Source organism: Phalacrocorax carbo, chromosome 6, assembly GCF_963921805.1.
Source record: "Phalacrocorax carbo chromosome 6, bPhaCar2.1, whole genome shotgun sequence".
Classification (NCBI taxonomy): domain Eukaryota; kingdom Metazoa; phylum Chordata; class Aves; order Suliformes; family Phalacrocoracidae; genus Phalacrocorax; species Phalacrocorax carbo.
In genome coordinates this window covers 38,694,179-38,708,354 of record NC_087518.1, presented here as the reverse complement: position 1 = coordinate 38,708,354, position 14,176 = coordinate 38,694,179, and the positions used below count along the sequence as shown (strand labels likewise).

The 14,176-nt window shown below is 38.2% G+C and overlaps 1 protein-coding gene across 3 annotated transcripts in view; it reads right to left on the bottom strand.

Moving 5' to 3' along the window:
* NR5A2 (nuclear receptor subfamily 5 group A member 2) overlaps positions 1-14,176 on the bottom strand; it is a 98,712-nt gene that overhangs the window by 43,996 nt on the left and 40,540 nt on the right. For all 3 annotated transcript variants that reach the window (XM_064454776.1, XM_064454775.1, XM_064454777.1), the window contains one exon: positions 222-341. In XM_064454776.1, the coding sequence (XP_064310846.1) occupies positions 222-341 (120 nt within the window). The remainder of the gene's footprint in view (positions 1-221; positions 342-14,176) is intronic.

Genomic DNA, 14,176 nt, shown 5'->3' with positions numbered 1-14,176 from the left:
ATACAAGTATATTTGAAAAGGAAAGTGCTTATGATTATATCTGCTTTTATAAGTTTAACTGTAATCAGCAGACTAGGAACAGAGTGCACAAGCCATTTTATCTACATTATTTGTGGAGAATCTCTGAGAACACAGGAGTGCTTCTGACCTAGTTAAACTCCTGCTATTTTGAAAATGATTATTAAAAAGCCATCAATACTTCTCTGAGCCCACATACTCACTTGTTGCCCGGTAACCAGAAGGATGGAGCCTTCTTTCCCGTGTACCACTTGCCGGTAAATGTGATCTAGAATTAAGAGTTCACTCCAGCAGTTCTGAAGCAACTTCATTTGGTCATCAACCTGTAAAGCAAACATGAACATTGGTGGCATCACTCTGGGAATAAGTCTTACATACATCACACTATAGAGTCAGTCCTTCTTCAAGCACCTGGTTAATGTCACGAGAACGGAAATGCTATCGAAAATTATTCACCCACAAAATTGCTATTCTCAGCTGAATAAACAGGCACTGCTGAAACCCTTATCCATAAAATGTATAGAATATTAACAACTTATTACATCCTAGGAAAGCAGAACCACAGCATTGTTACGCAAAGTAATATAATAATAATAGTATATTTATGAAATGTTCATGGAAATGGGATATTATTTTTACCCTAAACAAGAATAGCAGAAATAATGCTAATGTGAACTTTCCCATACTCCCCATTCTTGAACTTCAGCTTCCGGAAGTCGTAAGGAATCTGCAGATTCAAGAGCATTATTGCTGCAACAAGGCCAAATCAGAGATAGGTCGCTTGCAAAGGGAAAAGTGAAGAGAGAGGTAAAGACTCCCTCTAAAAATGGTTGTGGTACTATGAAAAAAGAAAGAATATTCTTCATAGGCAGAAGCTGAGCAGCTTCAGGTGTCACCGGTAGGGCAGGAAAGGGCTGTGCACAAGGCAACAGTGAGCAGTGAGAAATATCACTGACTGCATTTGGTAATACAAGGAATACTGGGCACTCAGCACAAGCAACCTACCATAAGTTTTTGTGCAATGTTATTTGGGATGTACCCATTATAGGACAACATTATATCACTAAACTGATTCCTATTGCAACTGGATTGCATTCAGTTTTATTCGCTTTAAAGACTGAAAAACAAGATTTACATGGAAATGGAAGAGAAAAAAATTCACAAATTAGTGGAAGGCAGACTATGAATCTAAGTCATGGTAAGCAGCAATATCCTCTGGACCTGTTCTTACTGAACTTACTGATTTCTTCCTAAACTCAAACAAAGTCTTTGTCTTCAGACATGTGTCCTGAAAGAGTTAAGAGATGTGTACATCAGCCTTGCTACAATTAAGTGTCTGGTGCAGAAGTGGTAATAGCATGTATATAGTAAAAAAGACTCTAAGAACCTGCATAGATAGCAATTGCTGAACAGATTAAAAATGCTACAAATTAGGAGAAGTAAAAAAGAAATTAGCAAAGAGAATACTTAAAGTGGAGAAATGCCTAGAATTTCTTAGGATGGAATTATTAAAACTGTTTTTCAGGGGTTCTAATTTCAATTGCTTTAGTGCTAGATTTGATAATGCACCAGAAACTGCATTATAAGGAGCAATCTTGCATGAGCTGAATTAGCTAATGCAACAGATGTTTTCAAATTTTATCACCTATGACCTAATGAATTTTTGAACTTTATTCTTTCAAGCTTGTTTTCTGGTTGTGTGGTAGAGAAGGAAGTAATGTTTGTTACAAATAGAGTTTTGTAGTGTCATCTGTGGAAGTTACCTAGTATTGTCTCCCTCTTTCCAGTCACATAGCTCAGACTTTAACATCTTAAACACTGAAGTCTCTGCTTGCCTCCTTCATTAATCTTAACTTCCCTTCTCCCCGCTCACACCCTTCTGACTGTTTTTGTCCCAGTTTCTCCCCCTTAGGATCTGCCTCAGTTTATTCCCTCTTGCTGGACTGTGCAAGCAAATTAAATCAGGAGAGAAAGGGAGCAGATTAGCACAAAGCCAGTGGGGAGAAAAGGGCGGAAGAACTCGTGTGCCAGATCATGTTCTCCTGCACAGCCTGCACTAGGACCCTCGGTTCCTGCTTTTGCCTGCTCCATGACTTCAGCAGGTATCTGTGCTGGAAAACTGTCCAACTCATTCCCTTCACTACTGCCTTACCTAGAGAATGATATATTTTTCCTGGGTTTTGTTTTGTTTTGCTTATATTCCCCCCAATTTGCTCTTCAAAAAAAAAAAAAACAAACCCCAAAACACCCCCCCCCAAAAAAAATATCCAAATATCTATGCCAAAATAATAGCTTACAGTTGTAAAATCAAACACTGCAGAATTAGTTAATGCTTGTATTAAGATTGTCTGTACTATTCTTATTTCATCTTCAATCTGCATTCGTGTTATAACAGATTTTAATGCAGAAACATAAAAGGGCTGAATTAGTGTTGTGCAAAAACACTCTGAGTTCCGATATTTCAAATGTTTCGCATGCTTTGGCTTTCCAGTATTAAGCATAATCTTTTATCACAGTTGCTGTTCTGCATACGGTCACAGTTAATACATGTATGCTCAGATAAATCCCATAAGCTACATATCCTTTGGCAATAGAGATGGAGGAAAGACAGAGGTGTGGACTCTGTAGATGGATGTGTTACTAAGTCAAAGTAAAACTACTGCTATCACAGTCAGCCTTGCTCCGTCCCTATGCTGCCTATGCCCATGATAATTAATTTCTGTTCAGATCACAGACCAAGGCTGATTCTGTATTAAAGATTTCTTCTTCTGCCCACATGTATTCGACTCAAACCTGTTTCAACCAAGTGACTTATTAGCTCAAGAGAGGACAGTAAATTACCACATCGATATACTCCCTATCAAAACATGGGCCAGGTTTAAAATAAGGCATTATTTGAAAAAAATACTTTAAATTTACAGATTCTAGTACTCTTGCTTTTTCCACGAAACTGTTTTGTGATCATTTTCTCCTCTGTACAGGTTGTTACAAAAATCAAATAAATCATGCTAACATGATAATTTCATCCAAAATTAGCATTTCACACAAAGCTATCACAGCTTACATCTGAACAAAACAAACTGTGCGACAGTTTAAACACTCAGTATCCTTGTCATAACAACTAATACCTGAATAAGAGGTCAAGCATTTGAATATATTATAAATGACATATTTCCAGCTAACCCATCTGTCTCAGCCACAGGCTTTTGAAAACAAACTGCACTTTACAGGTCTGGCTTTCTGAAGGCCCCAAGAGCAGCTAGTCTGCAATCAAAGCTTACCTCCCAAGCTTTGTCATATCATTACCGAGCCAGCGCTGTGAGAACAGTATGAGATGGCAAAATCACAATAAAAAAATGTTTTGCACATAGTCTGTTCCTGCTGTTCTACAAGACTCATAAAACTAGCAACAGCGAACATCTGCTAGTGGTTCACAAAATCTGCTCCTCTGTATTCACTGATATTTAACCAGTGAAAGCCTATAAAATGGATAGCATAAAAAGCACAATACACATCCAAACACAGTATTGCTGTCAGAAGACTATTAGGTCCAGCTGCTTTTGTCATTTTAAGAAAGCTGGCAGGGCAGCAGAATGCTTCCCAGTTTGCCTTAGGAAGAAACAGAGATGACTTTAAGGCAGGCCATGGATTACTAAAATGTAGGGCAAGTGATCAATTCTAGCCTACTTCTGAAAGGCACGTAGATGAGGAAAACCACATACTTTATCTCTGTTAATGCATATGAAATAAAAAATAGAAAATAACATAGATCATATTGAACAAAAATGGAAATGCATCACTTCTTACGTTAGAATGAGCTGGTAAGCTTTATGATGTGTGTAACTTCAGCCAGAACACAAACACCTTTGTGTTTCTGTGGCATGTCAATAAATTAGTTGCAGAAGCATATTATCTGGCAAAATGAAAAAATCAGCCTTTCACAGAACAAGTATGTAACTTAAACTGATCCTGAAGGCAAAGGGGGTTAATTTTGGTGGCCAAGGTGCAGAGTGAGTTTTGAAGAGGAAGGCCCTCTGCAGAAAAAGCACCTTGTGGACTTCAGTCTTCTGACTCCAAAGCCAAAGCATGCTAGTCCACCATTAGCAGGTTAAGCAGGAGAAAAGATAAGATTCTGCAACCAAGATAACTTAGCTCCAGTCAGGGACTTCCTTATAATCAACATTATTTCCAATCACGGTATACATTGAATTAGAAATGAGCTCATAAACTTGTACTACTGGCTAAACTTTGAGGTTTTTCAGATTGCGCAGATCTTTAAGAGTATTATTGGTGTTTTAACAACAATGAGAAAAAAAGCACCCTTTGTCCCAACTACTGGGAATGCTTATAAATAAAAATTGAACATCATATGTCCAACAACGGCTGCTGCAAGAACACTCCCCAAATTTGCAGCTGCTCCCTGCCATAGCAGAACATTGACACAAGGATAATGTAACCCATGTCTTACCTAAGCAAGTTGTCAAATGAGATACCCGTTTGACAGCTATCTAGCCTCGAGCGAAAGTGCGGTATATACCATGCCCAGATGGCTAAATTTAGGTCCTCTCTGGCCAGCGGCATTCAGATGAAGACACACCAGTGAGGATAGCATAACTGGAAATTGTTGCTGAAGAAATGGCTTTTAACGGAAGATGTGAAGGAAGCTAAGGGAGGGTGTGTGACTCAGAAATAAGAGACCATTTCCAGCATGCAGGGTGGTAGGAAAGAGTAATGATGTTAGGACTATGAAAGGAGTAAAACATCACACTTGTAAAACTGCTGCTAAGCGACAAGGGAAGCAAAGAGAGTGCTTAGGAGAAGGCTTTAAAGGAGGGGAATTAGGAGGCAAAGACTGCTCTGCAGTGGAAAGAGGAGGCAGAGAAAAGACATAAGGGAAGTTGAGTGTCAGGTAAAACCTTGAAGGTGAGGATGATGAGACTGGATGAAGCACAGACTTAAAAAGGTTTGTGTGACAGTAAGTGATGTTGCTGGGGCAGAGGAGGAGCAAGTACTTTGTGTTAGAGAAGATAACCTTGTATCTCATGCTGTTCCAACTCCTTGTAGCATATTCTCCATATTGTAAGCCTGAAGACAAATGGTCGTTGCCACAACCATCCAGTGCCATCCCACTAAGCTGCCTACTAACTACCAAGCTAGCCAGAATAAACCAATGTGAGAGCATAACTCATTATCCAAAAAGGTTCTCCCAGCATCTGGAATACTGATAGGTAAACAGGTGGACATGGTGAACGAGACACTGCCTGGCAGGATGGAATGCATTTTATTCTGATAAGATTTTGTCCTTCCCGTGTTGACCTGGAAACATATCTTTAGTGACCTCATGGTAGGAATGTGCACAGTATCAGTATTTGACAGTATTTCAGTATTGTCCTCTGTGAAAGAAACCTTTGGCTTTTTCTCTCTCTTTCATCCCACCCCAGCAGGGAATCAAGATTTGCACAGCCTATTTGTTGCAGCATTCAGGAAGGGCTGGCTGCAGCCTGCATGCTCCCCTTGTTGTCCCAGCCATTGGCCATCCCAGTGCCTTCTCAGGAAAGCACCAGAGCAGAACTGCTGTACAGCTCAGCTGGAAAGAGTTCGTGTGTCTTGGGATAGGAATGGATGAGGGTGGGTCACAGTGCAATAGGAGAGCCTATGCCCACATGGGAGGGTGACTCTGCTCTCTACATTAGCTTACTCTTAAATTTGACTATAAAATAGCATTCCCCATTTAAACTTAAAATCAGATTTGTGAAGAGAGAGAGACAGAGAGATGTGCCTCTTCTGCTAAGTCTGTTGACCTTTTTCCTGGGGGTTTAATAGAGCCATGGAGCCTGATGGAACTGTGACACTTCTTTGTGTCCACTGTGAAAGATTCATATGTTATTGTTCATCTTCACAGTGAACTTAATACTGTTAAATATCTGAATACAGGTTTGAACACAGAATTCCCTGGCAGCACGCCCGAGTTCCACCACTGCAAGCTGGAATTGTAAGGTGACTTTAAATCAGCTTCCTGAGTTCTCTGCTAAGAAGGATTAGAAAACAGGCATGCATGAGAATACATTTAGACGCAACTCTTAGCTTGCATATTTTGTTACCGATATAATGCAAGCCACACAGGATATTTCCAGGAGTGGAGGAAATAAGACTCTTAATTTGAAGTGTAAAGGTCTAATCCTGAGCATTGTGGTGACACACTATCTCTTGGCAGGACAAAACGGCAGTCTGGGGTTGGGGATGGGAGTGTGACGTACATCTGCTAAACCCCAGACTTCCACTCAGCTAGGCCCTGAGCTTTTGGTGCAGGACTCAGTGGAAGTTTGTCAGGCTTGTTGAGGCCTCTGTTGACACTGCAATACACAATCACGCATTATCAATTGTAGGTAAAGGAAGGACTTATCTCAGAAATGCCGGTTACTCATCTGAAAAACTATTTGTGCTGATGTTATAGATGAGGAAGGCTAGTGCGACACAAGAGTAGTATTGTTGTAGAGTGTATGCTTCCCACAGCACAGAACGTTAATCATTATAAATTTTTGTTTTCTCTGAAGAAGAGCATTGAAATTGCCAAACAGTAGAATGAAGAATGATGTGTATGCTTTGCTGAAATGCACTTTAATCTTATCAAAACCACACTGTGTCTTTCTTTTAGGAAAGTGTTTCACAATATTTAGCATACTGTAACCAACAACTGCAGATTTTTATTACAATTTTTCTTCTGAAGAAATATTTTCAGCCTGACAGTTGATGAATTACCTGATAAAAGTTTTGGGGTAATTTTTTTTCTTGTGTTGCTCTAAGTTAAATATTTTCCTTTTAATTATTGCTGCAGATTCAGTTAAACAATGCACTCACCTTTTACCCAGTCTACACATCCCACTCTGAGAAGTTGGAGATTCCTTTTTTAATCTCTTTTCATTCGCATCAACTTACACTATAGCTGTGGGCTTTTCTGCTACTAAAAATTTAAAAGGGTATCTAATGATTAAAAAAAAAAAGATGAGTGAAATTTATGTGATAAAACTGTGTTGGATTCAGCTGAATTGTTTTTACTTATGCTTCTAGAAGGGAATGCCAATATAGAAATAACATGAAGCATTCATCTCATAGTGCCACTTTTAAATTCTACGGCCATTGAATAGCCATTTCCTAGTGAATATGAAGTGATTAAACATCTGTCTGAATTGTTCAGCCTGAAGCATACAGGTTCAAGGGATGGTTGAACTTTCTTTCAAATGTAGTTAGGAGATCACTCACAATTCATTGCAGACATGTAGCTAGAGTTGTTACTCCATTTTCTTATGCTATAGTGAAGCAAATCGCCCCAAATCAAAGTTTTACAAGACAAGTGCACTCCAGAGGCTAATTTTTACTCCTGAATGCATGCATGGTTTCCAAATCATTACGTAGGTAGAGAAGGATTTGGACTCTCCAGATGGGTTGCTGCTAACAGTGGAAAACCTCTGCTGCAAGGTTGCTGTCGAGAAGCAGCATGTAACAGCCCATGTGGTTTTAAAAGTAAATGCATATAACTTTCAGAATCAGTGAATGCCCTAATAAAATGTGATTACTTCCTATAACCTCAGTAATAAAATGCTACAAAGTTCAAAAAAAATTTATTTAATATTAACTATGATTGTTCCAGCTCTTTACTAGAAACCTGTGTTATATAAAATTTCTAGGTAAAGGCAGGGAGCGATCTTTACAAGCCCATGTTGGGTTAGACAACTGTCCCATTGCTATCTAGCTCTAGTGTGAAGTGAGTATAAAATCTGTCCAAGTTTGGTAGCATTTTACATTTTTTCATGATTTAAAAATGAAAGGAAATACAGAAATACTTCAGTATGTGCCTTTTCCTGCTCCTTTACAGCATGTAAAGAGGTTATTATAAAGGTGCAATTATATTTGGTGTGTGCATGTGTCTGTGTGCATACCTCTTCCTTCAATAACTTCTGAATTCATCACTCAGTGTCAGCTTATTTCAACAGGGAGTTCATCCATCCAGGATATTAAGTTCCTATATGCTTTTTGTGAATCACTATCCAGACAGAAGAAAGTAACTGCTCAAAGAAAAGCTAACATGCTCACCCTTTATTTAACAGCAGAGAACCAAGACAGAGGAAGAGAGAAGGACTAAAATACTTCATTAACCCCCTGCTCATGGAACAATTAGTATTTGGAATAGCAAGCCACTTTTCAGCTTTTTAAAGGATGCAGATAAGGAATTTATAGCACAAAGCAACATTATGGCTTTGAAAACCCCCACGCTTTTACCCTTCCAAAATACGAAGCCGTGAATATGTGGCGCCCATGCTCCGAATGGCGTGTGGTGTTTCCTGCTTAGCAAATGAACATGGGGACAGTGATGGCTTTGCAACTGCTTCTCCCCTCGCATGTTCCTGGACAGCTATGTGTAAGAACATTGTGGAAGAGGGGATCAAAGCAGGAGCGACCAGCCATTTCCCAGTTTCAGTGCTAATCTTCCATTGAGTCAAAATACTTTAATGAAAAGCAGCCTTGAGCATCAGTTCACACTCATCCCGTTTTCTTGCAGGAATATAACACAAGGTGCTTCAGATTGCTGAAGGGAGTATGGGCAAGCAGCAAACGGTGATCCTACTAAAGAGTAAGACCTCTCTTTTATGGATCTTTGGACTCCATTTAGAAATTATTCCCCTCTATTAAGGAGAAGGTAAACGACACATCTCAGTTCTTCAAACATCAGACGAAAGGACTGTTACAATATACTTTGTGTGTGCGTGTGTGTGTATTATACAGCGTGTCAAATGCAACATATAACACTCCTATTTTTTCTCCTTTTCTTCACATTTATCTCTGTGCAAACTGCATGAAAATGGCTTAGTATTTCGCAGTCAGCATTATTTCTGATGAATTATAAATGTGTTTTTCTTAGGTTCTTTTTTGGGTAGTCTTTTCTTTAAACTGAAAATAAGAAAAAGATTTCCTTTTAGTCCCAACTGAAAATTTTGCTTACAATGCAGTGTTTCTTCCCTATCAAAGTGAATGCAAAGATAAAGAAAGATGAAAAATAATTCTTATTCTCAGCTTCTGTTTCACAGGGTGAAGAATGAGGCGCCTTCTTCAGGACTGGACCCACAGAACTGACCTTCAAAATCCTACTCCTGTAAGAATCTCTACTGATGTTAGTGCAGCATAAGTTTATGCATAGTTGGGTCTGGAATTTTAAAAAAGTCAGATAATGCTACATAGTTTGTGTAGCAATTTTGGTACTAAAGCTGTTTTGTTCCCTTGAATTACTCCAGAAATACACCTGTTTGTTCTGATGTCAACAAACTAACTGCAAAAATATGCTGGGCCGTATTATTAACCCTTAACTTGCATGAACATAAGTCCTTTTACTTCCATGTGAACAAAATCAGAATTAGGCCCACTTGATTAATCGTCAGCCTTGTGGGTCTGCTCTGCTTTTTAAGATGCACAATTATGTCCTGTGGGGAATCAGAAGACAAGACTGAATCTAGCAAATTTTCATGGTACTGCTAGTGGATTTATTCTCAAGATATTGAATCAGCAGTTTAACTCTATTGTACAGCAGCCTTCGATTAAAGTCTCTGTGGTCTTCTCCAAGTCACACAAATTTTAGTATTAATCCGAAAGGATTTCTAATATGTAATGTTCCTTTCCTGTTTGGTGATTTATTGGATAAATTATTATTTCATTTTTCTTACAGCTACCCAATTTTTCCAGCTGACAGTTATTCTAAGAGTCTATAGGTAAACTTCACCTCCTACATTAGCGCTCGTTTGTAAAATTTCTTAGAAAACAGCAACATCAAATTTTGACACAGATCAATACAACCTATGGTGGATTGTTGATATTAAAGACAAAGTCCTAGTAAGAACTAAATTTATTTTCCGCAAAAAAAATATTCTATTAAAATTCAATCGACTAAGTATAATATGTGACACAAGAGACATGCTAATTTCAGAAAGACTCTTTAATACGGTAACAGGCAGGCAGAGTAATCTCTCAGCACTGGTAGGGTCCTGTTCTTTCAAGTGCTGCATGCCCTATAACACTGGCATTTGCATGCATTAACACAGGAGTTACTTAAATTGGCTCCTGTTTAAATTACACTATGAGGTTACTCTTCTGTTTAATAGGGTTTACATTTACTTCCAGTACAACTATTCAAGTGGGTCTGGAATAAGGGAAAAGGGCAAGCCATAAGAGAAGTATAACCTTACTCTTTTAACAGGGGAACACCTACAAAGGTTGGTTTGTGTGCACAGTGTAGGACTGTATTCACAGTTATGCACTGGGAATATGCAAATAAACTTCTGATGTCATGACTAAGAAGGAGTTACTTTAACATTACAGCAGCGTAAATGAGAGAAGAATAATTTTCCAGGTAAGTAGTAGTGATACCCAGGGTTGGACACTGATAAACCACACAAAGAATCTAACACATTGGATGTTCCATACCATTTCTAGGTATCATCAAATCAGCAGTTCCGTAGTTTAAATGCTCTTTCTTTTTTGATTGCACAGCATTGCAATCTTTTTCAGGAATCAAAATATGTTGGTTTATATTTTACTTTTCATAGTCCTCTTAATACTTTTGACAAACATCCAACTATGTAAGGGCAAATATTTCCTTATGCCCATACCTGAATCACTGAAAAATGGATCTGAAGTCTCAAGACTGGGAACTATAGTGTGCTGAACAGGACAGAAAGTCACCTGTAATACACCTTTGGCAACAGAGGCTGGTGTTACTGCAAAACACTGCCTTTGCCATACAGATGCATTCCATGGTGGTTTCCTCTGTTTTGTAATAGAACCGCCAAAAAAAAAAGCCACAGCAAAAGCAGTAAGGAATCATGAGAAACAGCATCTTCAGTCAAGATGTGAAAGGAGATGGTATACCGATGAAGAAAAAAATACAGAAAGGTTGTCTTACATCCCGAGGGCTGCAGCAGTAACATTAAGTCACTGGGGCAGAGATTAAATGAGAAAGACCCAATGATAAGGGAGAAAGTGAAAGAAAATTCAGCATTATGAATGGGGTTGTCATGTATTAAACCAGTATCCATCTGACTTGATAGAAAAAGTTGCTTAAAAACACCACCAAAGACAGCTGAATTCATATTAGAAGGTTGTGGAGAAGTAGTGAGAACCAGTGATGCATGATCCAATGAGCTACTGTACATGGGAATGATCCAGAAGACTTAGTACTTCTTTTTACATCTTAAAAGCATTGCAGGAGGTTCTCGGCATGCAGCTACTACCATCTAGCTAAATCCTTTCAACTATGAACATCATCTTCAAAAAAATTAGCTCCTTTCCCAACAAAGGCAAGTGTAAAAGAGCAGAAAGAGCCATGCTATTAAAAATCACAGGAAGTGTTGATTGAATTAATGTTTAAGGAATAGGCAAGTATGTATTAAAATGGTTTTTTCCCATTTATCCTTTCTTTTGGCTTTGTTTCATTTATTCCCACTTCCTGTTTCCTGTATTCTAATTTGTAAACCTCTGAAGTATCATTAAAATAAGGTTGTCACAACTCTGCCTAGGTCCCATACAGACATTAGCACTCCAGTTAGCATTAATATTAATGTTTGAAAATGTCCTTGAAGAAACTGGTTTTATTTGGGCTGCTTGTTATATTGATGAGAGGAACTTTTGCAGTATAAAACTCAGAATAAGCAAGAACCTTACACATAAAAATGAGCGTGGACTGTGACAGAGCTCTCAGCCAGCCTCTGACTTTTTCTGCTGTCACAGCTGGACACAGGTATCAAAAGTTTGAGTCTCTAAACTGGGTTCCTACATGCCTGTATGCAACAGAAGATTAGCTGTGAGTTTAGGAGAAAAGGAGACACATCTAATTTATTAAGTTTTTCTTATCTCATTTCTGAATGACAGCAGGGGCAATAAACAACAAAGTCACGTTGCTCTGATTACTTCCCGTTCACCCACGAGTGCACCATACACCACAACTGTGGGAGCTAAGTTTTAATCAGACTGGCAGAAACTCAGTCAATGGGCAAGAGCTTGTAATAAAATGGCAACTTTTTCTTAAAAAAATCATTTTTTGCACAGCTTGTGTTCCAAGTGTCTGGCAAGCTACCACTAATCAAGGTCTGAGTACCAGCTGCTTTGGTTTGTAATTAAGTTTAATATGAGTTTTATTTTTGAAGATTTACCATGACTAAAATATTACTTTGATACTGAAATGTAAGAAGATTTATTGCTTAGTCCCAGATTTATTGCAGGAAAATACATCATGACTCTGCCTCTAATAAGTTTTTCTGAGGTGTATTAGAACTTTTATTTTTAGTATAGCTACATAAGTCTATACCAGGGCAATTTTCCTGGTACATAAAATAGCCTGAATGGTTTAGAAGTATAAATGAATGCAAGATTAAACAATTATTCAGCATCATCTCACTGACAGGTAATGGACTGAATTCTCTCTTCGGCTCTCTTCTTTCTTTTTTTAACTAATCTGCCTTAGGGTCTGTTTCTTTAAGAATATAAGGTCTTTAGGGAAGGGACTGCCTATTACAATGTTTTTATGCAGTACCTGTTTATGTTACCATAAATCTAATAGCAGAAAAGGATTGCCTGACTTCATGGAGCATACATAGACACTTCTGTGTAAATAAAATTATCTATCTTTCAATTTAAACTGCCAGCCCCCAAAATAAACCCAGAATGTCCAGTTAAATACAACAAGATATCATTAGTGAAGTACACTGTCTCCTTACATAAATACATCTTAACAACACTATGAAAATATTTTGCTCAATATTTTTTGTACTGTGGCATAACCATATAACCTGACATCCTATGTAACACCATCCTAGGTATGGTATTATACAGTATCATGAGCTTGGATGTTATATAATAAATTATTTCATTATAAATGTCTTTGAGACTGATTCTACAATTCATATGCAGACAGAAATACAAAAATGCCTGGGCTTCAACAGAAGATTTCAAGGAGCCAGTCTTTAGTTTTATTGCTTTATATCTGTGAAGGCTCTGATAATGCACACATTTTTTAAGTACAACCTAACATAAGCCAACTTCTAAATTCAGCTTCTGGCGACAGCTGCTTTTATATTTCCTCTTGCATGAGCACACACAGCACCAAAATCCAATCTCCTGTGTCAAATATATGCATTTTGCAAATATATGACTATTTGATAAATGGAGTTGAATCTGGGTTTTTAAGGTTACTTTTAACAACTGAGAAATGTGCATAGTTTATTTTTTAGCTCACATGATGCATGCAAATTACCTTTTTCTACAGTGCAATGTGCATATGAAGTTCCCTGAGACGTCTGAACTAGATTCACTGTACTTATCCAGAATATGCAATTAAGATGTAATTCATTTCTAGATATCATCAATATTCTGTCATTGCATAAGGGGAATGGACTAGATGACCCATGAAGTCTATTCCTACCCTCGTATCTATTATGATTACCTTATATTAGCAAAATTGCTTTTTAAGGTCACTTATATGTGGTGGTTCCCTTTATGCAAATACTTGGTACATTTGGTCACCCATGTGTATTTCTTCATCCTCTGTTTAGAATGGGTTCAGTACAGGTAGAGCACCAAATTAAGCAAAAACCTGATACGTTGTTGTAAATAATTCATAAAACAATGTTATGACCTTTATTCCCCGTGAGGCATCCACATAATGAGCCACCCAAATGAAGCAGCGAAAACATCCACTTCCCCTGCCATGGGTGTGCCCCTGACAGACTCCTCAGGGTCAGAAACCCATCAATCTCTTTTCACACATGAGCTAATCAATTCAAAGAGGGAAGTGCCAATGAGCTATTAGATCAATATGGTGAAGTATGGAGATTGATCTTATCCCAGAGTGACTACATTAACAGACTCGGCAGTGTGACCTCTGCCCTGCGGTGCACATTATACAGGATTGCAAGTCTGATATCTGAATGAAGACCTCAGGTCATTGCTTTTAATAATTTGCTTTGCTGAAAGAATTAAAAGTAAATCTGTAAAGGGATGACTAATGAAAATATGAAGTGCTTTCTTCTCCTCTAGTCTTGGAACACCTGCAGAAATCACAGAGCTTTTCACAGCAACCAGCAACATCGACTGTCTCACACAGAAACCTGCTCAGCCG